The following is a 27,951-nucleotide window of genomic DNA, read 5'->3' on the forward strand; positions in this document are numbered from 1 at the left end:
GGGGGGGGGGGGGGGTAGAGTGTTTGTTCACCTTTTATTTAGAAAAAAAAGAAAAAAGGAGTGGCCGAGAGAAACTCACAACTCAAACTCATCCAGACAATGGAGGAAAGTTTGCTTTTGTTGAACTGCAGCCAGACAGAGGGACAGGAGAACAATGTCCGGATTAAGGTAAAAAAGAAGAAACTCTCAGGCAAGAAATGCTGGGCCTTACCACCACCTTACTCCTATGCAGAATCAAAAAAGGTTCCTCACAAGAGAAGGTCACCAGACACTCACATTGCAGAGGTAATGGCTACATCAGGCAAACCTGACCCTCTAAAGTGCTGAGAGCAAAATGCTGACCCAGATGCAAGGAGAGGATTTATCTCACACAGAAACTTCTGGGGTTAAAGCCCCTTGGAACTTCAGTTTCAATGGAAATGTTAAATCTAGTGACCGAGACAGGATGGTAAATCAGTCCCTAGAAATTAAGCATCCTGATACAGTAGACTACGGATAACCTGCTAAGTTTCATCAAGTCGTTGAACCAAACTTGCCTGAGGCAGTCTGACAGAATGAGGATCATTAGAACACCCCTTTGGTTCAACATCCCAAAGCATAATGAGGAAAAAATTTAAAAGGGTATAAAAGGCATAGGTCAAGGTGTACTGATCCCAGAGCATGATCTTTGTACCTGGAGACAAACAGGTTCACTTTGATGCTCAACCTGGAGGCATCCCTGAACTGACAAGTCCTAGAAGACCACAACCCTGAGTTCAGGCACTGACAACTGAAAGTCTTCTTGATTATCAACATATGCCACTGCTGTGGTGTTGTCCAAACGAATCAGATGACCATCTGGAAGGATGGTACTACATGGGAGGAGACAGCTAAAGCATCCAAAGTTTCAAGATGCATATTGGGAGATAAAAATTATTCCAAAAATGTCTGTGCTGTGGTACAAAAAAAAAGAAAAAAAAAAAAAAAAAAAAAAAAAAAAAAAAAAAAGCAGTGCACACAGCTAGAACAAATATAAAAAAAAATAAAAAAGTGTGAAGTGCCAGAAAATAAATGTTACATTTAACAAAATGAAATTGTGCAAGTAATCAGACAATAAGATCCACCCCCCCCCCATAAAAGATGGTAATATGAATGTACTCATGCGCAAACCACAGCAGCTAACACTAGTGAGTAGCTGCCAACATGAAATAGGTTCTCACACAGCAATAATCTAAAAGTGGTTGTAAACCCTTACAACACACTTTGACCTACAGGTAAGCCTAGATTAAGGCTTACCTGTACGTCCAAGAAATATCTCCTAAACCTACACGGTTTAGGAGATATTTGCCGAAAGACAGGCACAGCTGTCTACGGTGCATGCGCCGTAGACAGCAGTGCGCAGGCGCACTGAGCGCGCCACGGTCAACGGCGATATGCCGCGAGTGGCGGCTCCCGTGCACATGCGCGGGAGTGACGTCATCGCAGCTTCGCCGAATGACAGTGGCGAGATCCACCGAGAAGATGGATGCGGCGGACTACAGGGGACAGCGGTGACTTCGCTGGCTCCTGTGTCAGGTAAGCGACACATAATGGACTACTATGTGATGCATAGTAGCCCATTATGCTTTGCCTTTTCAGGGAATGAAAGAGGAAGTAAACTCATCAGGGTTTACTTCCTCTTTAAATTAATCTGGAGCTCTCACAAAATCCTTAAGTGCTAATGCAATAATGTAATCCAAATATGCAAAAAATACAGTAATAAGAATCAAGTGCTTGGTGCAAAAAATCTTCGGCGTAAAGAATTTATATGGCGCCGCTAATCACCATGCAAAACAAGAATATAAAGTCTCAATTGATATGGTATTCAAATAAATTCATAAATATTTTCGGTATAATAAAGTGCAATATTGATTTGTAAATAACAAAGTCCATAAAGTGCCTGGTGCAACAAATAGGTCATAGATTGCGTCACCAATCACAGTGCAAAACAATATCCAATACTTAAGTAGTTCTTCCACCACCCGTGCACATAGTGTGTCCCAGCTGAGAGGCTGGGACACACTATATACACAGATGGTGGAAGCACTACTTAAAAGAAGAAGTTCAGCCTGAGCTTTTTTTTTTTTTTTATCCAAACAGCCTGACCTTTTTAAGCTGGGCTCCGAATGGTCACAGGAGTGCAGTCTGAAGTCCACTCTCTGCCAACATCACTGTCATATCAGTCGAGGCGGCGCGTCACCCCCACTTGCCATATCGGTATCCGCCAGCTGCCTTGATTGATGGCAGTGTCAGCAAGCGGCTGAGATGGCCTCTCCCCGGTCCTCCACAGCTCACTGCTCCAATGAGTGTGGTTAAACAACAAAACTTTGTATTTTAGGGGTCTAGAGTGAAACTGGACAAATGGGACCACCTCAAAAAGGAGGCTACAATCAGACCTAGGACTCGTGCAAAAGCAGAATATCAAATGGCTCCTGAACTGGAGACTTCAAATATAGGATACTGAAGTGTCTGATGTTTTTCTTTTGGAAGGAACACTGGCCTGAGTCCAATGCAGGACTGGACCCAAATACTAGAATCTATTCCTCTGCTGATATGAGGGTTCCACCAGATCCATCCAATATAACATTTGAAAGAATAACTTCATGTTGTCCGCAGAAGCTTGCAAACTGTTCTCTGAACAGGAAGTCATCTAAGTAACCAAACAATAGAGACGCCTTCAGAATGCAGTAGGGCTAGTAAAGAAACCAGCTCCTTGGTGAAAACCAGAGGTGCAGGCTGAAGGGCAGGGGCATGAACTGGTAGTGCAGGGCCCCCACAGAAAAACGTAGGAATCACTGATGTGCTGGAAAAAGGGGACAGGTACGTGAGCACCTTTGATATCCACAGAAGCTAGAAACTCTCCCTGGCAGTGACAGATTCGGTAGATTCAAATAAGGTTTTTGTAACCTGATTGGCTTGAATTCCTCTAATCTGTAGCCAATGGATTTACAACAATTAGCATCAATATCTAGCAATTTTCTTCTTGGGCATACATCTCTGCAGTCAGATTTTGCTGCATTCAGATATTATAACCATCAACCAGTGATTAAAAGTCTCTAAACAATTAACTCCGTAAGTTGCGAAGAACTAGTATTCAGGCCCATTTGCTGTGATAACACCTGTGTTCCCAGGTGCCTGGATTTTTGACCAGCCAGACATGGTTTGACAAAAAAAAAAAAAATTCACAAACCGAATTATATGAACAGGGCCAACAGGGCCTGCCAATAAAAACAGATGTCTAGAAAGGGCTTTAAACTGCTTATTTATAAAGAGCCTAGTACTGGAAAAATTAAAATCTAGCTATAAATCAACTAGCCTATCTAAAATAGAAATTAAGGTGCCTTGTGCTAGTGTATTCTAAAACTTAAATTCCAGCAATCATGTGTTTATATATCAACATAAGTAACTAAGTAAAAGGAAAAAATATTCCATAAAGTGCAAATGTTAAAACGTGCAATTCATAGTGCATGAAAAAATGGTAAAATACAGTCTTTAGTGAAATTAAATAAAGTGCCAGTGATAGTTAGTTCCGTAATCTTCTTAAAAAATAAAAAAGTTGTTAAATATGTATATAAGACAGTCTATATAAAAGCTGAAATAGGTGCTCAGTGACTTGTTCAGTGCTTCTCAAAAAGAAAAACAGGTGCCAGCAATCGTGTTGTAATTTCTGTGTCTCCAGTATACACGGCACATTAGGTGAAATGGCCCCTTACCTTACTGCTGTAAGGTAAACAGCAAATCAAGCAGCAAAAACAAGGGTCCAGGGATTCTATCCCAATTCCTAGCAGGTGGATATTGGTCCCCTCAGGTAGGTATTTTTCTCTCAGATAGTTTTCATATAGATCTTTGGCTTCAGTATAGCTCCCAGAGGTCTTTTTCCTAATTGATATACAGCTGCCACGCGACCCAGATCTTCCCCAGCCTGTCAGACAGGCTGGGGAAGATCTGGGTCGCGTGGCAGCTGTATATCAATTAGGAAAAAGACCTCTGGGAGCTATACTGAAGCCAAAGATCTATATGGAAACTATCTGAGAGGAAAAATACCTACCTGAGGGGACCAATATCCACCTGCTAGGAATTGGGATAGAATCCCTGGACCCTTGTTTTTGCTGCTTGATTTGCTGTTTACCTTACAGCAGTAAGGTAAGGGGCCATTTCACCTAATGTGCCGTGTATACTGGAGACACAGAAATTACAACACGATTGCTGGCACCTGTTTTTCTTTTTGAGAAGCACTGAACAAGTCACTGAGCACCTATTTCAGCTTTTATATAGACTGTCTTATATACATATTTAACAACTTTTTTATTTTTTAAGAAGATTACGGAACTAACTATCACTGGCACTTTATTTAATTTCACTAAAGACTGTATTTTACCATTTTTTCATGCACTATGAATTGCACGTTTTAACATTTGCACTTTATGGAATATTTTTTCCTTTTACTTAGTTACTTATGTTGATATATAAACACATGATAGCTGGAATTTAAGTTTTAGAATACACTAGCACAAGGCACCTTAATTTCTATTTTAGATAGGCTAGTTGATTTATAGCTAGATTTTAATTTTTCCAGTACTAGGCTCTTTATATTTATATTTATATCTAGTTCAGGTAGCGCAACACCATCTGTTTGATTTTCACTTTTATTATCTGGGGGTTAGGGTTCATACCCCTGTCGGTAGTTTGCTGCAACCTATCCTTTTATATAGTTTAGGCCCTTGACGACAGCGCGGGGATACCCTAAACCCAATTTAAACTGCTTATTGATTTGGTCCTTAACCGCATGACGATGTATGTCAGCACAATGACATGGCAAATGGGCATACAGGTGCGTCCGCTTTAAATTGCGGCATTGTGGGCACACGCACCCGCCGCGTACTCCCTGACCGCCAATTCTATGTCTGCCGGGGGACACGGAATGGAAGAAGCCTTTGTAAACAAGGCATTTCCCCTATTCTGCCTAGTGACATGACCGGGATCTACTGATCCCTGTGAACAGGAGCAGTGATCGGCGTCATGTCAGTGGTAGCCCCACCCCCCACCCCCCCCCACAGTTAGAACACCTCTCTAGAACACACTTAACCCCTTGATCGCCCCCTAGTGTGTGTGATTATATGTCAGTATTACATTGTATATCCCTGTATGTTGCAGTCGTTCAGGTGCCTATCTAATCGTTTTTTTTTTAAACTATTGATGCTCCCCGCGGAAAACACCGCCTGTGGAAGGGAATTCCACATCCTTGCCGCTCTTACAGTAAAAAAAAACCCTCTACACAGTTTAAGGTTAAACCTCTTTTCTTCTAACTTTAGTGAGTGGCCATGTGTCTTATTAAGCTCCCTTCTGCAAAAAAAGTTTTATCCCTATTGTGGGGTCACCAGTACAGCATTTGTAAATTTAAATCATATCCCCCCTCTCAAGCGTCTCTTCTCCAGATATAATAAGTTCAGTACTCGCAACCTTTCTTCATAACCAATATCCTCCAGACCCTTTATTAGCTTTGTTGCCCTTCTTTGTACTCGCTCCATTTCCAGTACATCCTTCCTGAAGACTGGTGCCCAGAACTGGACAGCATATCCCAGGTGAGGCCAGACCAAAAAGTCTTGTAGAGTGGGAGATACTTAAGCTGGATACACATACAATTTATGTTCAATTTCCTTTAGATTTACCTTCAACTATTTAGTGCAAGGGCCTGCCTGATTGCATACAAATTCAAAGTGTTTAGATTTGACATTAACATAATAAAAATGTGTTCCCATGCATTCCTGCATGACTCGAGCCCTGCCCCCTGCCCCTCCCCCCCCCCAGTAATGTCTTCCTCTGCCCCCTTAATCTACCCCCCCAGTAAGGTCCACCGCTGCCCCTTCACCCCCCCCCCCCCCGGAATGTCCTCCTCTGCCCCCCTCACATCAGTGTCCTCCTCTCTGCTGTGGCGAGGCGCAGCCACTGAGACACTCACATCAGTGTACTGCTACCATCCTCCTGCTCTCTGCTGGTGCGAGGCGCCGCTGAGACTGGGTGTTACTGCCTTCTATTCAAAAATGGCACCAGGTGGAGCCATTACACCACTGCGCGTGCCGGGCGAAAACGGGTGATCATGTACGAGCTTTGCAGGCTTTGGAGTGGCACATACACAGTTGAGCTATTGGCCCTGCAGGACATGGCTGCTAATGGGAACATCGTTCCCATGCGTTCCTGCAGGACTTGAATCCTGGATTTGGTAAAGCTAAAAAGGAAACTAGACACACACACACACACCCATCTGCAGGTTTAGGCCATAATGTGCTAGTATGCACTGCATACTAGCACATTATGACACACTTACCTGTCTAAGAAAGCCCTCCAGCACTGAGCCGTCACTGCTCCCACACCCATCCATCTGCTTAGTCTTCTTTCTGTGTTTCGTCTATTCAGCCACTTGAATGGCTGGGCCGTGATGAAGTCAATCCCACACATGCACATGCACATGGGAGACATCACCACAGCACAGGGCGGGTGCCGTAGATATATGTAAGCTGACAGACAAGGGGGAACATTTAGGACAAAAGACACCGATAGGGTGTCTTCTGTCAATCATCCTACCTGTCAATCACCCTACCTGTAAGCAATTTTTTTAAACGGAGTAATACCAATTTAAACTGTATGTTAACCCAACATTTCATATGCCTAAAAATACCTCTGTTGTACCTCTTAAGTATATGAAAAAGTATCTTTGTTCTCTTTACATTGCTTCCTTTTTGTGAAATACCTGCCAATCCCCGCTTTCTGATTTTAAACTGGCTATACTAGGAATGGAAGAACATCCACTCTACGTGGTCAGTTTTCTTTGCACTCTAATTGAGAGCACAGCCTGCCTGTACCTTCGTGGTCAGATTTGTGCTGATATGCCCCCTGCACAGCTCATCACTGGGATTATGCTTGTACCGCTGTAACTCTGCCTCCTGCTGACATGCCCCCTGCAGTCTCCACCCAAAGCTCTTCATGTAATCACTTCTATTTAAAAAAAATATAGCTAGATATAAATGCAGGACGTAAAATAATGAACACGTCATCATTTTTCTAGGTAAATAGATTTCTAAAGGTGACATTGACCCATGCAAGCCATACAGAGAAACCAAAACAAATAAAGTTGAGAACTTAAGTTATATGTAATAAAAAGGGAAAGACATAGGGAAAAAGTATTGAATACATGAAGAATGGGAGGTGTAAAAAGGCAAGTAAAACCAAGGCACCAGCAAAAATGTATCAGTAATTAGAAAGCAATCCTGCCCCTTGTCAGTGCCAATTAATATCAGCTGGTTCAGTCCCATAACGGCATTTAAAAAAGTTGACTCATTAGTACCAAGGTGTCACACAAGAAAAATCTCATTATGGGTAAAGCAAAGAGCTCTCTCAAGACCTTCACAAACATTTTGTTGCAAAACATACTAATGGCATTGGTTACAGAAGGGTTTCTAAACTTCAGAATGTTCCAGTGAGCACTATTGGGGCCATAATCCAGAAGTGGAAAAATCATCCTTTCACCATAAACCAGCCACAACCATGTGCTCCTCGCAAGATTTCTCACAGAGGAGTGAAAAGAATTATCTGAAGAGTTGTCCAGGAGCCAAGGACTTGTGAAAATCTTCAGAAAAATCTGGAATTAGCAGGTACAATGGTTTCAAAATAAATAAGTAATGCACTCAACCGCCATGGCCTGTATGCACGCTCACTACACAAAACTCCTTTGCTGAAGAAAAATCATGTTGAATCGCGTTTAAAGTTTTCTGCACAACATTTAAACAAGCCCACAAGACCTCTTTGGAGGTCAAATGGCACTGAACATCACTCCAAAAACACCCTTATACCACCAACAGTGAGGGTTGGAGGTGTGAAAATCATGGTGTGGAGCCGTTTTTCAGCATACAGTACTGGCCAACTTCATCTCATTGAAGGAAAAATGAAAAAAATGGACCAAGACATTCTTGATACAAATCTACCACCATATACCAGGATGATGAAGATGAAACAAGGGTGGACATTTTAGCAAGACAATGATCCCAAACACAAAGCCGAGGAAACGCTCAATTGGTTTCAAAGAAAGAAAATAAAGCTGCTAGCATGGCCCAGCCAATCACCCAACATGAGTTCAATAGAAAATCTATGACTAAAAATAAAGGTCAAAGTTTATATAGCAGCCCATGGACCTTCAAGATTTGAAGACGGTTTGTGCAATGCATGTGATTAGGTTCTCCATACAGGAGGAGTCTTGAATTTGTCATTACCAACAAAGGATTTTGTATAAAGTATTAAATACATTTCAGTTAGCATGTTCAATACTTTTTCCCCATGTAATTCCATTACATACAACTTAATTTCTGAACTTATTTGTTTTGGTTTCTTTGTATGTATGGATTTCATGGGTTGTTACCAAAATGTGGAGAAAATTGAATGTCAATAGCACCTTTAGAAATATATTTACCTAAAAGTATAGCGTTTACAACTGCTTTGAGGCTGTAGTACTACTTTAAGCACTGAAATCCTCTACCACAAAGACAAAAATCAATAACCAGTTTTTAAAAAGGTTGACAAGTGTGTCAAACACCCCCCCCCCCCCCCCCCCACCAAACTTTGGGAGTTAACGAGAGGTTATAGTGATAGATCTTGATCTTTCTTTATCCTAAATAACCACGTAGGTATGTAAAAACAGATGTCAGCAACCAAAATAGTCACCTACCATGCTGGTGTATTGTGTGAACTGCTTCCAGCATGTTCTTCCAGTAACTCTTCCTCTCCCATGGGTTAAGAGTCTTCTTTTTTCTCAACCATGTATTTAGATCAATGCTGCCACATTCCATAACCATGTAGATGTGCTGATTTGTGATTTCACTGCAGGAAACAAGTTAGCTTATTTTGGGTATTTCAAAAATAAAAGTAAAAAAAAAAAAAAAAAAAAAAATCAATAAAGGATTGCATATACTTACTAATCATACAGTCTAATTATTTTATCACTGTGTTGCTGAAGTTTATTTAAATGACATATCTCATTTTGATAACTCTCAACAGTCTGTTTGTCAGCTTCCTTCAGGTCCACATACTTTATAGCATACAAATGTTTTTTCTCATCCATAACCTGAAAGACCTGTAAAAACCCCACAAAATGCAGATTAGACAGAAAAAAAAAATCCTTGAATACATTTCGGAGTATATTATAAAAAAAAAAATAAAAAAAAAAAAAAAAAGGGATACCACTAATAAACCCATCTATAATCAGAGAAATATCCTAAGACACTAGGCTTTGTATATGAGGTTACAATGTCCAACAAATGGCAGAGCATTTAAGTGTTACTAAACCCACAAAAGTGAAATCAGTCTGTATATACAGTAAAAGTTATACTTCTAAACCTAGAGGTTAATCCTCCGCATTGTGTAAAAAGGCTGTCTGATACAGTTTTCTCTGATCCTCCCCTTCTTTTACAGGCCCCAACCCATGCACTGATAGAACAGAGCCTAGGGGGCTAGAGAGGTTTTGGAGTTTTTTTTTTGGAGTGGGTGCATGTGACCAGCACAGGGACAATCAGCACTGTTTAGACACAGTCAGGGGTCATGCAATTTTATAGGACAGTCAGGGGAGAAAACGCCTACAAGCTTTAACTCATGCTCAGCCGGACACTGCTATATACTGCTGATGAGAAAATGTATTTAGCAGTTTATATTTACTAAAATAATTGCATTTCCATGTTCTGTGGGAGAGCAGATATAGTGACTGGAGGGTCCGACTCGTCCGAAGTTTAGTAACACTTTAACCTAGTAAAATACCAAGCTATGTTTACAAGTGCAAGATAATCTCTCCAAGTGGATGGACTGCAAAAAACAAGATGCGGATGCATTAACCAAAAGCATACAGACTGAGATTAGCCATGTCCTTTCATGAACTTCAACGGTGGTCAGGTGTTTTTTTTTTTTATCTTCATGCATTCTATGCATGAAGCTAGAAAGCCTTGTGTGTAGCAGCCCCCCTAATATTTACCCAAGGTCCCTCTAGATCCAGCAATGTCGCAGGAGTATCTCGGCTGCCCAGGACTCCCCTCATTGGGTGGGACAGCAGAGTGGCGCCATTGGCTCCTGCTGCTGTCAGCCAGCCAATGAGGAGAAAAAGGGGGGGGGGGGGAATGGGTCGTAGCTCCATGTCTGAATGGACACAGGCTGCTTTGTGCAAAACCAATACATAGGGCAGGCAAGTATGACTTTTTTTCTATTAAGAGAAAAATGAAAAATTACTGCGCTCCTAATCTAAAAAATAAGAATTCACCTAAATTCCTAAAGCTGCAGCCACCAAGATGTGATACACATCCAAAATATCAGTAAACGCAAAAATGTGTAGCTGCGCTATCTAAATGCTCCCACCTGGCTGAATCTGAATGACTGATATCACAACATACAAACCATCACCATGATAAATAACGCAGTCACGTGATCTCTGAGCGAACGGGCGCTCGCTTGCCGGCCGGCATATACTCTGTTATTTGACTTGTGTTTGAGTATTATGTGGTTTATTATAAAGTTACTTGCCAGTTTTACACTATGGGAGGCTTCTCTATTTATATTTTATGAGTCACTTATATGCGAGTTTCCCGGGAGAGGTTCCAGTCAGAATTGGTGAGGATTTTGCGATCCATCCGGCAGACCACGTTGCATATTGAGCGAGCATTTACACGCTTCCCTCTGGTAAGCGTGCATTTTTATTGGTGATCAGCACAGTTTCTTGGTGAAGGAGGATTGCACGTTTGACTGATATCATTTGAAGGAGCCATTCCTCTCACTGAAAGGACTTTTATGTGGACTATGGGTTACTGTTTCGCACATTTATGTATTGGTGCTCTTATCTTTTTTAGATTATTGATTTAAGCATCTCATTTTTTTTCACCCTCATTGTTTGTCGCATATTAGCATTTACCAATTTGTGCATTTTTTATTCATTTATTCATACATTTCTTCACTCTTATCCTTCACCGATATTTATTAGGGGTGCACCGAATGGGTTTTTTGGTGCCGAAACAGATACCGAAAATGAAAAATACACTAGGCCGAAAACCGAAACCGATACCGAAACAGCACCGATACCGAAAATGACTGTTTTTAAAAAATATTTTCATACATCAGATGGTCAGAGACTGCAGGCATGGTACAGGAGCTGGTCAGAGACTGCAGGCATGGTACAGGAGCTGGTCAGAGACTGCAGGCATGGTACAGGAGCTGGTCAGAGACTGCAGGCATGGTACAGGAGCTGGTCAGAGACTGCAGGCATGGTACAGGAGCTGGTCAGAGACTGCAGGCATGGTACAGGAGCTGGTCAGAGACTGCAGACATGGTACAGGAGCTGGTCAGAGACTGCAGACATGGTACAGGAGCTGGTCAGAGACTGCAGACATGGTACAGGAGCTGGTCAGAGACTGCAGACATGGTACAGGAGCTGGTCAGAGACTGCAGACATGGTACAGGAGCTGGTCAGAGACTGCAGACATGGTACAGGAGCTGGTCAGAGACTGCAGACATGGTACAGGAGCTGGTCAGAGACTGCAGACATGGTACAGGAGCTGGTCAGAGACTGCAGACATGGTACAGGAGCTGGTCAGAGACTGCAGACATGGTACAGGAGCTGGTCAGAGACTGCAGACATGGTACAGGAGCTGGTCAGAGACTGCAGACATGGTACAGGAGCTGGTCAGAGACTGCAGACATGGTACAGGAGCTGGTCAGAGACTGCAGGCATGGTACAGGAGCTGGTCAGAGACTGCAGGCATGGTACAGGAGCTGGTCAGAGACTGCAGGCATGGTACAGGAGCTGGTCAGAGACTGCAGGCATGGTACAGGAGCTGGTCAGAGACTGCAGGCATGGTACAGGAGCTGGTCAGAGACTGCAGGCATGGTACAGGAGCTGGTCAGAGACTGCAGGCATGGTACAGGAGCTGGTCAGAGACTGCAGGCATGGTACAGGAGCTGGTCAGAGACTGCAGGCATGGTACAGGAGCTGGTCAGAGACTGCAGGCATGGTACAGGAGCTGGTCAGAGACTGCAGGCATGGTACAGGAGCTGGTCAGAGACTGCAGGCATGGTACAGGAGCTGGTCAGAGACTGCAGGCATGGTACAGGAGCTGGTCAGAGACTGCAGGCATGGTACAGGAGCTGGTCAGAGATTGCGGACATGCTACAGGAGATCAATGCAGCCTCACTGTGCCAGCAGCCTACCAGTGCATATAAACATACACATATAAAAACGCGTGCACACACACACACACACATATATATAAAACATATAACACATACATGCGCACATGCACACACTTAACACACATACATATAAACATGCACACACTTAACACACATACATATAAACATGCACACACAACACACACACATATAAACATGCACACACATATAAACATGCACACACATAAACATGCACATACATACATACATACACACATACATACATACACACATACATACATGCACACATATAACACACATACATACAACACACACATATAACACACATACATACAACACACACAACACACAGGCATACAAACATATAGACAGTCTTTTTTTAAAATTGGCAGCTGCAGCTCTTCATTAATCTCCATGCTGGGTACTGCACTCTAGGGGGAGGCAGAGAGCACAGCACACACTGCTAGACGCCTCTGCTTTGGTTTCACTTTCACAGTGAACATCGTGCCCAGCTCCTGCACAGCCGATTTACACATCGGCTGAGGAGACATATGCAGCCACCGCTGTGGAGAGGGGGACTTTAGAGCGAGACCCCACAGGCTGACTGCAGCATAGGTGAGGAGGGAGGGGAGCAGGAGAGCTAAAGATAGAAGGACACCCCCCCCGTGATGGGCGGCACCGGGGGCGGGGCCAAGCCCCGCAAGCCCCGCCCCATTTTCGGCACCAGTATCGGCGGAAATTCTTTCGGCTTTTTGCCGAAAGGGCCATTTTCGGCCGATATGTTTCGGCGGCCGAAATTTCGGTGCATCCCTAATATTTATTAGTAACATTTATGAATTTTGTGTTTTATTTATTACTCTTTTTATATGTTAATGAATCATTTGGGAAAGTATTCACTTTTTTTTTTTTTAAGTTAAAAACAAGACTTGAAATCACTAGGAAACGTAAACTGATAAAACAGGGTCTTTCGTAGCAGCATAAATTTTATTCAATAAGACTACTGACAAAAGTGTTAAAAGGCTGGCAACATGTGCAAATATATTTTTGTAAACACCACATGGTCTTCTTGCATGAGACATTTTGACTTGCCTGTAAACGCCATATGTTGCAATACAGTACGGGACACAGGCTAGATAACCATGGACCCTGGGTTATAGGCTGGTACCTTCAGGTGACCGGACACTGGCAAAGCTTTTAAAAACCATGCCCCTGGGTGCCTCCCTTATAACTACCCCAACTCTACAAGTCTTCAGTTTTGTAGCATGCAATGCAGAGTAACCAAAGAACAGAATGGAGGGTGGCCTCTGTACTGTCTGCCAAGATATGCAATTTGTAGGTACATCAAAACTGCCATTATCTTAATCATACAGTATAGCCGCGCTCAAAAATTTCCACTCTCCTGCTCACATTTGGTGAGTGAAAATTAGTTGAGGGACAGTGTGGAGCAGGGGCAGACTAGGCCCTGTCAAAAAGGCTTCACTGCTTCTGCCAGAAGTGACCAGACAGGAAACGGTCAGGAGAGCCAGCTGAATCGCACAGAGGGGAATCTCCCACTGTGACACAGCTTGTTTATGAAACGCCGGCAGCTGTCAAACAAAGTCCTGCCTCCAGGACCGGCTACTACGATAGACAGCACAGTGGTCCAATGCCAGTCCAGGAGGTAGGACTAAAAGCGGGCGGCTTTTCTTATATACACGCTGTGTCACAGCAAGAGAACCCCGCTGTGTGATGCGACTGGTAGTCCTCCCGATTCCTCCCTCGGGATCCCTGTGGCACTGATGGGCTTTATGTTAATATTGTTAATATGTATTTTTGTAACTTACCGTTATTCTGCAAAAAACATTTAACAGTGTCATTTCATTAAAGATTTTATGAGGACGTATTTAGGGGCGGGGCAGGGTAGGGGTTGGTGGGGCAACTGGTGGCTTTTAACTCATAAGGCCTGGCTAGTAGCTCAGGACTTGAAATTTTGAGCTCTGCAGTACATGACACAGGCTGGATATTAGACCCTGAGACATTCCCAAGCAATGAATAAGGCGGCTGGGCAACAAGGCAAAACAGAATTATGCAAACAGACCCAACAGACTTCTGCAGCAAGAACTTGGTGGTCGAAAAGTTGCATATGCAGAAGCTTGAGAGAACTTGGAGAAGGTATAAACTAAAAACTAGGTGACTGTCTTGAAAAGCTGGGCAACGGAGGCTTGGTGTGCAAATGCCAAGGAAACCTGGAGGAGTATGCATGCAGGAGTGCTGGAGATCTCCTATCCTTTGGAGTCTAAGCTCTTGAGAGGAGTTGTCTTATCCACCTGGCAAAATGGGATTTTGAAGTAAGATGTCCTTTGCAAGGCCCCGACAACAAGAAAGTTTCCATCTTGCCTATAGAAACCGTAGCTTTTAGAAAACCGACAGCTCAGACAACTTCTAAACAATGAAGGACAATCTTTGGGGTGCTTAGGAGCAGGGCACAAAGAAGGACCAAGTCTTCATTAAAGTGGAAGTTACTGTAGGTCTTGGGTGCAAGACTACTTGGTCTTTGTAAAGGATCAAGAAAACCTTCTTACAAGAGATAGAAGCTAGTTCAGAGACGTATCTGACAGACATGTAGCCACTAAGACCACCACTTCACAGGAGAGATCACTCAACGAGTTCCAACAGGGAACTTTAAGGGTGATCTGATCTGAGAAACACCTTAAAGAGGAAGTAAACCCTAATGGGTTTACTTCCTTTCATTCCCTGCAAAGGCAAAGCATAATGGACTACTATACATCGCATAGTAGTCCATTATGTGTCACTTACCTGACACAGGAGCCAGCAATGTCACCGCTGTCCCCTGTAGTCCGGCGCATCCATCTTTTCGGTGGGGTCTCGCAGCTCTGCTGCTGTCATTCGGCGGAGCCGCAATGACGTCACTCCCGCGCATAGGAGCCGACACGCGCGGCAGCTCCGTTCTTGGAAATGCCGCGCTCAGTGCGCATGCGCCGTAGACAGCGGTGCCTGTCTTCAGGCAAATATCTCCTAAACCGTATAGGTTTAGGAGAGATTTCTTGGACCTACAGGTAAGCCTTAATCTAGGCTTACCTGTAGGTCAAAGTGGTTTGTAAGGGTTTACAACCACTTTAAAGGCTTGCCCCCCAGGGAAATGTTGACATTTCTCACATGCATGAAATATTTTCATTTTTGTGACAGAAAATGACTTGGAACCACAAAGATTATATACAGCATTTTCTGAAAGCAAAAGGCCCTAAAGAATAAAAATGGTTTCTGTACTTTTTGATGTTACATGCCATTTGGGCAGTAGTTTATCAAAAGCAAATAAAAAAAAAAAAAAAAAAAAGGTACAAAATACAAAATTTCAATGCACACAAAAAAAAATAATAGAGGACAGTAAATGGATATTTAATATGTCTCGTTTTGAAATTTTGCACATCCATGGAATGTAGACAAACTATGGAATATTGGGGTTGATTTAAAGGCAAATCCACTTTACACAAGTGCACTTGGAAGTGCAGTCGCTTTAGATCTGAGGGGAAGTTCTGAAACAAGGGGAAGCTCTGCTGATTTTATCATCCAATCATGTGCAAGCAAAAATGCTGTTTTTTATTTTCCTTGCATGACCCCCTCAGATCTACAGCAACTGCACTTCCAAGAGCCCTTGTAGTGCAAAGTGGATTTGCCTTTACAAATTCAACCCCATTGTATTATCCATAGGCGACGATTCAAAAAAGCCTTTACAGATTACCAGTTTAGAACGCAGAGCACAGTGCCACTTCCATGCATAGGTTCAGGAGTGAAGGCATCAGCCATTCAAACACCTGAGGCCCACGAACCCAGAAGGAACACTGGGTAAAGATGGTATGCCCTGGCAATGGTGATAGCGCACCACTGGAGGGCTTTATTTGTAAGGTACATTTGTCTTGAGGTGCTAGTATGGGGCACATTATGGCATAAACCTACAGGGAGGGCTGTTTTATTTTTTTTGGCCAGTTTACTGCTGCTTTAAAGAGGAAGTTAAGTTTACTTCCTCTTTGTTTCCCTGCAAAGGCAAAGCATAATGGGCTACTAAGCATCACTTACCTGACACAGGAGCCTGCGATGTTCCCGATTTCCTCGTCGGTTGGAAGCGTCCATCTTCCTTCTAGGGTCGTGGACTGTGGCTTTGTGACTGGCCAGAATCCGCCAGTGACAGCATGTCCTTTAATGAAAACGGCACTCCGTGACCCTTCTAAAGCGTGCATGCGCTGAATACACTGGCGCATGCACAGAAGGAAAACTTGTATGGGGAATTGTAAATATCTCCTAAACCATCTAGGTTTAGGAGATATTTACAGAACCTACAGGTAAGCCTTAATCTAGGCTTACTTGTAGGTGAAAGTGTGTTGTAAGGGTTTACAACCACTTTAAGCTTGCAAGATGAACAGCCAACCCATTCTGTGTGGCTTTACAAGTAAAACAAATTCAAACTAAGACCAGTCCCTTGTTAACATTTTGACATGCTAATCACATGATTTAAACAGTCACCTTCCTCTCGGCTCTGAGCTATGCAGAGACCTTTTTTTAAATGAAATCTTATAAGGTCTCATGAGTGAAACATGAAACAAGTATTTTATATTTTCAGTGCTAAGAAACAATAGCTAAAGCATGGAAATCCTCAACCCTTCACAGTCAAAATCACAACAAGCAATATATTTTTACATGAAGACGCAACTATCTTATCAGACAATCAAGACAAATTATTGGCCAAGTGGCAACCACAGACTGAATATACTTGCCCTGCCAATTTTGACTCCATGCTTTTACAACTCTAGTCTCAATAATACGGACTGCTATAGATGCCACCTTGATTTGGTGGTAAATGGTAATAGATCTCTTATCAAAACTGCCACAAAAATAATAATTTAAGGTGTATATTTTTTGTCATTGAAAAAGCAATGCACACAAATGAAAGCAATCCCTTCTCCGAATGACAAGGTGCTAATTCCAGTCCATGCTCTGCACAATTATGTGAATATGTTTAAGCAAATCTTTTCATAAAACACGTTAACCATGCTGCAGTCTGTATCATGGGATTGTGAAGTTTTGTATGGCTATTATTGAATAAAGCTTGTTTTCTTTTAGGTCTGGAGTGCAGTCGCTCTTCTGTACATAATTGTGCATTACTGCCAAAGAGCTAAAAATAAACTCTCCTGCATCGGACAATCACAGCAATAACACATATGTATAGGTTTGTACCCATAGTATGATGCAGAAACAATAGTGGAAATTTTGCTTTTTATCCTACCTAGATTGGACATTGCAATTTTACTTTTTTGTTTTCCTTTTAACTCGGGCCCTAACCTAGATCAAAACCCTGATCTAGACATTTGATCTTTATTTTTTTCTTAAAATTTTTCCTCCATTCTAGAGTACATAAAATATAGGGGCGGGGCTGTAGAATGACTGATAACTGACAGCCAAAGGCTAGGCGGCTCCTATGGGTCTTGGTGCTCTCAATGAGAACAAGTCTCTGTACGAGAAGCACACTGTGCAGCGTGTTTACAGCACAAACACGTACGCATACACCCACAAATAAAGACCCACTACTGTGAGGCTACATGTGTTTGTTTAGTTGGCGAGAAGGGATTAAATATGGTAGCTCCAGAATACAATTTGCACAAGGCATACAAGTATTGTGGTATATATATACAGATCATATCTTATTTTGTAAGTCAAGACACAAGGTCATCATTAAGGACAAGGCCTTAAGCCATAGTTTCATGTATCAGTCACTTTAGTTTAGAAGCACTCTTTTTATGGGCATATTTGAAAAGAATCTCTGCATGAAATTTACTGAAAATGTTTTATTTCCTCTGCAATCACCTGCTTTTATTCCCTAAATACTGAACAGGAAATATGTTAGACATGTTGCAGAACCATAAATCAGTGGTTACCTTGCTAGAGCCACCAGTACCGATTTGCTTTAAAACTGCATAAATTCTTCCTTTCACTACAATACAGTCATTGAATGCAATTGACGGAGTCATCTGAAGAAAGAAAAAAAGGGTACAGGTTAGTTTTATCGGCAACTAAGGTAGCCCCCCCCCCCCCACAACCACAAAGATCTGTCTATTATTGCCAAGTCCAGTGTTGCAAAATTTGAAACAACTCCAATACTCTAAAAAGGATCTCCTTTTCCTATTGAAAAAAACTACTACTCACAAGTCTCATTTTCTAACAAGCTGGAATGGATTTAAATGATTAAAAAGCACTTCCTAGGTTTGTGCATGAACTGCACAGTGTCACCCAATGTTAGCATAAAAATCTTTTTTCTCCTGCAGATCACAAAGTCTTGTTCATACAGTAAAAGATATCATGTGCACGGGGAGGGAGATGCAAGGGACCACAGATTGGGCAGTATTACCTGGTTTGGCATTGGCAATCAGGAGATACCACCACTTTGCCTTCAATGGCAAACTATACCCCCTAGAGAGGTGATCTAATGATTGGCTTCCCACCAGTAAGAATGCTGAAAAATTTCCTTTGATTAGCATGCTGCAGCCGGTCGACTAAAGCTCTGAACAGTGTATTCTGACAGTTGAGGAGAGTCCCTGCTTTCAGAATATAGTAGTGCAGCAGGGAGGATTACTTCATTCACTTCAATCTTGTGAATGAGGGAATTCGCTCAGGTTTTGTTTAGTCACCTGAAAGGATAAATATTAATATGCGGATGAGGACATCTTCCTTGTGCTAAGATCTGGGGAGGGTAGAGTATCCCAAATCCTACGGAGAAGTGCTCTCAGCACTGTTCTGCAATGTCTTCTTGCAAAGACTAAGTATTCACCATTCCCAGAAGAATAATGTCATGACCTACACTAGGAAGCCAGAAGAAAAGAATGAATAAATCTTTCTGCCCTTTTTTTGGAATCTGAGTAAGAGGGGTAGGGAGAGGTGGACACATTAAACCTTTTTGATGCCATTTGGCACAACTATTAAATACACATTTTTTTTTACATGAAAAATACCCTTAAAAACTACAAAATAATAAAATGCCTGTTGCAATTTTTTATGTTAGCACTAGTTTTTTTTTGTTTGTTTTTTTACTGAAAACAGATACACAAAATAATTTTAACAAAAACACTAGAAGAGCAATTTTTTGGGATATTATAAATATATATTTATATTAAAAAAAAGTGATGGTGTTCGATAGCAAATATGGTACCCACAGGCAATACTTTTAAAACCTTTACAGCTCAATTTAGAGTTAACAGTGAATGATCTCCTAAGAATTATTGCCCTCATTCCAGGTTGTGTAGTGATAACTAAGGCCAGTTTCACACAACGGACAGCTGCTGGAGCACTTTACCGCTCCTGCAGGCTGCCTGCTACTGGCTTTGGTAGGGGTAGTGTGGTGCATGGTTCAGTGGATCACATGGCTCCCTTTGTTTTGTACAAAATGTACACTTCATTCATGGCACTGTGCTGCCGTATAATTCGATTTGTGATTCGGTATGATGCGCCATGATAAAATGCAGGAGGTCTGCATTTTAGTGTCTGCGTTGCAGTGTGAATGGGACACATAGGAAACAGTTTCCTGTGTGTTCTTGCAATGTCAGACATTTTACAATGCAGTAGTGAATAATGTGAATTAGTCTTAATGTGTGGCTCAATTGTAGCTTTTGTACCAAACATGTACGTCTGCATTCTTAAGCGCATGTACTTTTTTTACTTTAATGTTCTTGCCATCACATGGGGGCTCCGGGTACTATGACACTTTTGAACTCAGGGGGGCAGGAAGAAAGGTTAATGTACGATATGTAAAGCACTGCGTAATTGTTTGCGCAATATACTGCATATACCTGAAATAAATAAATACAATCGGCTATAGTAGTCGGGAATTTTTTACATGCTGACCCTGCCACCGCAGCAGTGAACATTTAGACCTTGCATGCAGTGAAGCAATGTTTATCAATTAAGCAGAACAAAACTAGATCACAGAATACACACACACAGATGTGTGTGTACCAAGAAGAGAAATACATTACCGGGAAAGTTGAAGGCTGCAGAATAGGATTGGCTGGAGTATGTGGGAGTTTATAACTGGGTAAGTTGTTACATGGAGTAGAAAGCATTGAAACGGGTCTCAGTGGGTCTTTCACAACAGGAGTTCTGAAACTAAACCATAAGAATTATGTTAAAAAAAAAAAAAAAAAAAAAAAAAAAAAAAAAAAAACTTACAAAACCTACAACTTTTTTTTAATATTCTGGTATCCAAAGTGCACAAAAACCAAATGTCATAAAAATTACGCCACCCAAGTGAAACCTAAGGTGTTGCAAACATCCCTATAATTCAGAACCAATTGCAAAAAGGTATCCCCCAGTACATTGGGACTTTGTATTGATGTTGGTGGATGCCATAACCCCAACATTAGTATCAGAGGTCATTAACTCCCAGCACTGATGTCAGGGGATGCATCAACCACTAGCACAGGTGTCAGTATTATTAACTCCCTCTCACACATTGGTGGTCAGTGACATTGAAATGTATCCCCTCCCATTACCCCCAATGTGGGAGGGAGGGGCTTAACTTTTACTGACATTACTACAAATGCAGAAGGGGTGGAGGGTTAAAATGTCACTGCCATGAGGACCAATGCAAGGGTGTGGGGGGGGGGGTGTTAATAACTGGCATTACGAATAATGCATGTGAGGGATGGGGGATAAAAAAAAAAAAAAAACCCACAACACATAGAATCACCTATATTTTATGACAGGGCCTAAAATATCTTATGTGCATAATCCTGCGGCGTGGCGTCTGTGCGGCGCGGCGTCTGCCACACACATAGTATGGCTAATATTGCACCGCATCTGGTTCAAACACGCACAGGACCCTTTTTTCTGTTCGGACCAGAACTGGATCGCATGCGTGTTCACACATCCGATTCATGTCCGAACTGTCAGTTTGCAGTGTGATATGCGAGCTGAAATGGGGGTGTCGTTAACATAATGACAGTGTGAACTGCCATGTGTGTCGAGTGCGGTGCGTGAACCCGCAGTTGATTCGCAGGGTTCTCGCATTGCAATAATGTGAACTGGCACTTAGAATCAGGAAAAAAAAAAAGCCAGTGCATTGAGGAGAAGCGGAGTTTTGGTTGAAAAAATGCTTGACACTACTAAATGCATCTAAAAACACACTTGAGCATTAATTCGTTTCCATGGGCAGACTAAATTATTCTGGCCGACAAAATGAACGCCTATGCTCTTGAAACATGTAAAGATGGCTAAAAGCTTGTAAAAACTTTAGACACTTTTACAAGCCTCAGGGTTTTTTCTACAAAAACATTGCTGCCAGGAGGAAAGGCTTCAAAGGAATGTTTGCAAAACATCCTGTGTACATGAGGCCTAATGTTTAGCAACGTGCAACTAACATGTTACAAATATTGGTAAAAATGTAAACACTGAAACGTTCATGTTAACAAGTAGGCATTTACATAACATTTTCAATTTATAGTCTTTATTGGCAATTACCAGTTCATATAATCCTCCTGTGGTTTGGCAGGTGTTCTGCACGTTAAAACGGGATCACATTTAGATACTGCCACTGGTGGGATTATCCTTCTGGCAGCTGGAAAAACACTGGGATCCATACTCTTTCGCTTGCCCTAAAACAAAAAGACTCAGTTAGACTTACCGGTGACGGTATTTCTAAGAGCCTTTCAGGACAACCCCGGAGAGAGTAGCTCCACCTTGCAATCAGGAAACACATGCCCACTTTAAAAACACCTCCTCCTCCTCCATGGCTTCAGTTATTGTGGCCTTCCGACGCTGGAAAACAAAGCACAGAAAGCACAACACCATGGTAGAACTTAATACATTTACTAAGCATAACCTAGGGAGGGAAGTAACGGTTGTCCTGAAAGGCTCTTAGAAATACCGTCACCGGTAAGTCTAACTGAGTCTTTCTCAAATCGCCTTTCAGGACAACCCCGGAGAGGATAACCGAGAAACTTACCCTAGGGCGGGACTACTGCCTGCAGTACCTTCCTGCCGAAGGCCTGATCTGCTGCAGACAGTAGATCTAACCGGTAATGCCGGAGAAATGTCGAATAACTGGACCAAGTGGCAGCCTTGCAGATTTGTTCAGGCGTGGCACCGGCCCTTTCAGCCCAGGAAACTGCCGTGGATCTAGTAGAGTGGGCAGCAATACCTGAGGGAGGTATTTCTCCTTTTGCTTTATAGGCTTCTGTTATAGCCAACTTAAGCCACCTACCCAGCGTACTTTTAGAAGCTTTCTCCCCCTTGCGTGATCCAGAAAATATCACAAAGAGGGCGTTTGATTTTCTAAATTCTTTAGTAACTTTCAGAAACTGTAAAAGACATCTTCTCACATCCAATGTGTGAAAAACTTCCTCTCCTGCATTTGCTGGGCTTGCAGAGAATGTAGGTAACACTATTTCCTGTGATCGATGGAAAGTTGAGGATACTTTCGGTAGGAATGCTGGATCCGTCCTCAGTACCACCCTGTCCTGATAAATTCTAAGGAAGGGTTCTGTAATAGCTAGAGCTTGGAGCTCGCTGACTCTCCTGGCCGAGGTGATGGCCACCAAAAAGATTGTTTTTAAAACCACCTTCTGCAAAGAAGCTTCGTGTAAGGGTTCAAACGGTGCTCCCGAGAGACCCTGTAAAACTGCAGACAAATCCCAACTGGGAAAGTCTTTAAGGGCTACTGGTCTATTTCGAGCAAGAGCCCTAAAAAATCTAGAAATTAAAGTTTCTTTAGATAAAGTCTTTTCAAAGAAAACTGATAAGGCAGCCACCTGAGTCTTCAGGGTACTGGCTGCGAGACCCTTCTCCATTCCTTCATGGAGAAACTCCAAGACTGACACCGTGCTCTTGACCTTGAGTTCTCTAGAACTGCACCAGGAGTTGAACTTTTTCCAGACCTTCATGTAAATTGCCTGTGTAACTGCCTTCCTACTGGACAGCAGGGTCTTTACTACTTTATCTGAGAGACCTTTAGCCTTTAACAGGTCCTCCTCAGAAACCAGGCGGTTAGCTGCAGGAGTTCCACTTCTGGATGACTTACTGTCCCCTGGGATAACAGATCTTTTCTGAGTGGTAACCTCCATGGGGGCTTCGAGGCTAGGTTTCGAAGACCCGCGAACCAGGGTCTTTTTGGCCAGAAAGGAGTGACTAGTATTAAGTCTGTCCTTTCTTCCCTGAATTTCCTCAGTACTAGTGGAATTAGAGGAAAGGGGGGAAAGGCATAGCACAGCTGGTAATGCCAGGGGTGAGCAAATGCATCCAACCCTATTGCTGCATCTCCTCGGTGAAGAGAAAAGAATCTGTCCACCTTTGAGTTCTGCTGGCTGGCAAAAAGGTCTACCTGAGGAACCCCCCAGGCCTCGGAGATCATCAGGAACACTTCCTGATTCAGACTCCATTCTGCCTCTAGCAATTTGCGCCTGCTTAGGAGGTCCGCAAACAAATTCTGAGAGCCCTTCAGATGCACTGCCGATAGTGAGGCTGTGTTCTGTTCTGCCCAGGCTAACAACAGATTGGCCAGCTCCATCAAGCTCCTGCTTCTGGTTCCCCCTTGCTTCATAATGTAGGTAACCGCTGTTGTGTTGTCTGACAACACCTGAACATGGTGGCCTCTCAAACTCTGCTGAAATGCCACTAAACCCAGAAAGATCGCCTTCAACTCCCTCCAGTTGGATGATCTTTGAGCTTCCTGTTTGGACCAGACCCCCTGAGATGTCTGACCATCCAGATGGGCTCCCCAGCCCCAGGCACTTGCGTCTGTAGTAAGGCGCTTGTCCACAGGAAAGGTCCACACCAGGCCCCTTGAGAGGTTTGCCTGGTCTCTCCACCACCAAAGAGCCCTTTTTGTCTTTGACAAAATTTTTAGCTGTTTTTCCAAAGGATCCTGATGGGACCAGCTTGACAGAACCTCCCTCTGAAGGGGTCTGGAATGGAACCTGGCCCACTGAACAGCCGGGATTGCTGCCGTAAGCAGGCCCAGAACTGCCATAGCCATCCTGACTGAGACTGTCTGGTTGCTCTGTATCCGCTGTACAGCTAGCTGTAACTTTTCCTGTTTTTCCAACGGCAGGAAAACTTTCTGGAGAATCGAATTTAATGTATACCCCAGAAATTTCATTTCCTGTGAGGGGGTCAGGATTGACTTCTCTAGGTTTAGAAGCCATCCCAGGCCCTCGAGGTGAGACTGGGCCCTCTGGAGATTGACTAGGACCTGCTCCCTGGAGTCTGCAAAAAACAAAAGGTCGTCCAGATAAGGAACGACTGGAATCCCCTTCAATTTCAGGGGTTCCAAAGCCTCTGCCATAATCTTCGTAAAGACCCTGGGAGAGGACGAGAGTCCGAACGGCAGAGCCCTGAATTGGAGGTGCCATACCGAACTCCCTACCTTCAATGCCAGGCGCAGGAACTGCTGCGATGCCTGATGGATTGGTATATGAAGGTAGGCATCCCTTAGGTCCAGGGATGCCATGAAGCATTCTGGGGTCAACAGCTTTGTGATGGAGAAAATTGTATCCATCCTGAAATGTTTGTACCGAATGAACCTGTTCAGGAATTTCAGATTCAGGATTAGACGGTACTTCCCTGAGGGTTTTTTCACCAGAAAAATATGTGAATAAAAACCCCCGCCCTGCTGGTTTACTGGGACTTGAATCAGAACCTCTTGCTGTATCAGCTCCTGTAACAACAGCTTCATTGCAGAGGCCTTCTCCTGATCCCTTGGCAATGTTGTCACATAAAACCTGCTCGGGGGTAGTTCTGAAAACTCCAACCTGTACCCCTGATCGACAACGCTCTTCACGAACAGATTTGGAGACAGCCTGTCCCATTGTTCGCGAAAAGCTGACAGTCTCCCCCCCACTGGGGAGATATTGTCACTTGTTCTTAGGGGACTGCTCTGTGGGGGATCTAAAGAGGACTCCACCCCTGCCTTTGCCCTTCTGTGAACCCCATCTGCTCTTGTGCTCCTGGTCTTTTTTATGGGACTGCTGAAAAGCACGAAAATTCTTTTCAGCAATCTGCTTTTTCTTAACTGGAAAAGCCTTCTTTTTATCGGCTGTTCTATCCAGCACAGACTCTAAATCAGGACCAAAGAGCAAGTCACCCGAGAAGGGAAGACCACACAGCTTGACCTTAGAGGCAGTGTCCCCAGACCATGTTTTCAGCCAAACTGCTCTCCTGGCTGAATTTACAAGAGCCGAAGACCTAGCGGCCAGTTTAACTGATTCTGCTGATGCATCCGCCATGTATTTGACTGCATTCAGGATCAGTGGAAAGGACTCTAAGAGATCCTTGCGGGGTGTCCCCGCCTCAATATGGCTCTTCAGCTTCTCTACCCAACATTCCAGATTCCTGGCCACCACCGTAGCTGCCATTGCTGGTTTTAGACTGACTGACGCAGCATCCCAAGCTTTTTTAAGGATGGAGTCAGCTTTTTTGTCCATTGGGTCTTTAAGGATCCCCATATCTTCAAAGGCTAGATCCGTTCGTCTGGATACCTGCGAGAAAGCTGCATCGACTCTGGGTTTCTTGTTCCAAACCTCTGAGTCCTTATCTTCGAAGGGAAACCTTCTTTTGAGAGCTTTAGAGAAGAAAGGGGCTTTTTCTGGGTCCTTCCACTCCTTTCTCACTGAGTCTGAGAGGACCCTGTGGACAGGAAAAACTCGCCGTTTTGTTTCGTCCAACCCCTGGTACATTTTGTCATGAACTGACAGTTGTACTTTTTCTTCCTGAATTTCTAGAGTAGTGTAGATTGCTTTTAAAATATCATCTACTTCCTCTAGTGATAGCTTGAATTTGGAGCCCCTGCTATCTTCTTCCTCTTCCTCCTCCTCAGAATCCCTGAAGGAGATGAGAGTACTACCCCCTTCGTCTCCAGACTCTTCAGTTTCCACTTGTCTGGATGACGACGCCCTGGGGCTGGGCGGTAAGTTCTGGGGCTCGGTCTGTGCGGGAGGGTTTTGTATCAGGATGGACTTGACTGAACTCAAAGAGTTTGTCAGCTCTTTAACCGAAGAAAACAAATCCTTATATTGTTGAGATGTTTCCTCTTCCACCAATTCTCTGATACAATTTCTGCACATTGCCTTCTGCCATGAATCTCTGAGGGGGGTTTTGCAAGAAGGACATTTTCTCTGACCTGGTCTAGCTTTTCCTAGTGATTTTTCCTGAAACGACATACAGGTTTAATTCACTAAAAGCTCTCAACAACCAGTTGCTTAACACCAAGCCAGTGCAGAGACCCACCACCAAACAGACCTACTAGTGAGACCCCAGAACTAGGCTGCAAAAGGTCAGAGCGAAGTCCACCTCTGACCTGCAGCGACAAGCCCCCAAGAGGGGGGAACAAACAAAGACATACCCACAGTAAAGCAGAGGGTGCCAGTGCACCTTACGTACCTGGGCTGGACCGGTGCTGGGGGCGCCTGTCTCCGCCATAGCTGGCTTGCACTCTTCCATCGTTTGAGTGAGGCAGCTATTTTACAAACAGCTCTCATTTTAAATTTTCCCGGCCGCCGCGTCATCAGGGCCGGCCGGAAGCGGAAGCACGCGGTCACCTGACCCGCCCCATGACCCCTGCGTTCCAGGCGCTGAACCACGGCGCCACGCCCCCTCAGAGCGCCCGCGCGTCACCGTGAACGACGCCGTCGCCGCCCGGGACCCGGCGCCGAAAACGGAGCCATGCCGCTGACCTGCAGCGGCCTCCGCCAGCAACAGAGCCCTCCCTGCGCTAACAAGCGGACACCGGGCACCCGACGCCGGCACTCCGAGGGTCCTTACTCCCGTGAGATGGCGGGACCAGGAGCTCCAGGAGTCCTCTCCCCGTGGAGATGCTGCTGGGGGTCAAAGAGAAACAACCTGCAACAAAAGGTAAGCCTTACTCCCCTGCAGAGAGTGTAGCTCTCCCTGGTTCAGGCACATGCTTCCTCCAAGGAGGAAACACAATAACTGAAGCCATGGAGGAGGAGGAGGTGTTTTTAAAGTGGGCATGTGTTTCCTGATTGCAAGGTGGAGCTACTCTCTCCGGGGTTGTCCTGAAAGGCGATTTGAGAAAAATTGCTCAAATTAGCACACAACAGCAAAACCAGCAGAGAAAAATGTAATATCAATGGCCAATAATGATTCACTAAAACTGGTAACGAAATGCAAATGCAATTTCTGACTTTAGGCCTCACGCACGCTAGAAGTCCTGCGTTTTGCTTTTCTAAGCGCAAAAGAAGCCATTTGGGAAGCAGAGATTTGTATAATATGCTTCCCAGATCACTTTCCTCAGTTTAGAGGTTTCTGCTTTAAAGCAGGTTCAGCCACATTTGGATGTGTTTAACCACTTGCCGCCCGCCCTATAGCAAATAGACGTCATATGATCAGGATTATGAGCCGCCCCCGGGGGCGCGCATCGCGGCGATCGTTGTTGCGGGGTGTCAGTCTGACACCAGGCAACTACGATCTCGGTAAAGAGTCTCCGACAGAGACTCTTTACCACGTGATCAGCCGTCACGGCTGATCACAGTGTAAATAGGAAAAGCCGGTGATCAATGTGACTGCCTTAAAGGATAATCGGCAATTACTTTACCATTTAAAATGTGCTGGTTTACAATTGGTTAAGTCCAAAGAGGTGTTTGCCACCACATGGACTTACCTCCCATTTACAAATGACAGCTTTACTAAGTGCCATGCTATAGCTACACTCCCAGCGCTGATTGGAGA

At 43.7% G+C, this 27,951-nt stretch overlaps 1 protein-coding gene across 1 annotated transcript in view; it reads right to left on the reverse strand.

Moving 5' to 3' along the window:
• TTK (TTK protein kinase) overlaps positions 1 to 27,951 on the reverse strand; it is a 91,344-nt gene that overhangs the window by 12,380 nt on the left and 51,013 nt on the right. The window contains exons 12-16 of the mRNA XM_077487336.1: positions 21,730 to 21,863; positions 20,247 to 20,376; positions 18,156 to 18,248; positions 8,982 to 9,139; positions 8,735 to 8,886 (exon numbers count right to left, since the gene is read on the reverse strand). Of these exons, the coding sequence (XP_077343462.1) occupies positions 8,735 to 8,886; positions 8,982 to 9,139; positions 18,156 to 18,248; positions 20,247 to 20,376; positions 21,730 to 21,863 (667 nt within the window). The remainder of the gene's footprint in view (positions 1 to 8,734; positions 8,887 to 8,981; positions 9,140 to 18,155; positions 18,249 to 20,246; positions 20,377 to 21,729; positions 21,864 to 27,951) is intronic.

The sequence above is a fragment of the Lithobates pipiens genome, unplaced genomic scaffold (genome assembly GCF_037356315.1).
Source record: "Lithobates pipiens isolate NorthernLeopardFrog02 unplaced genomic scaffold, aLitPip1_a1.2 Scaffold_18, whole genome shotgun sequence".
In the NCBI taxonomy this organism is placed as follows: domain Eukaryota; kingdom Metazoa; phylum Chordata; class Amphibia; order Anura; family Ranidae; genus Lithobates; species Lithobates pipiens.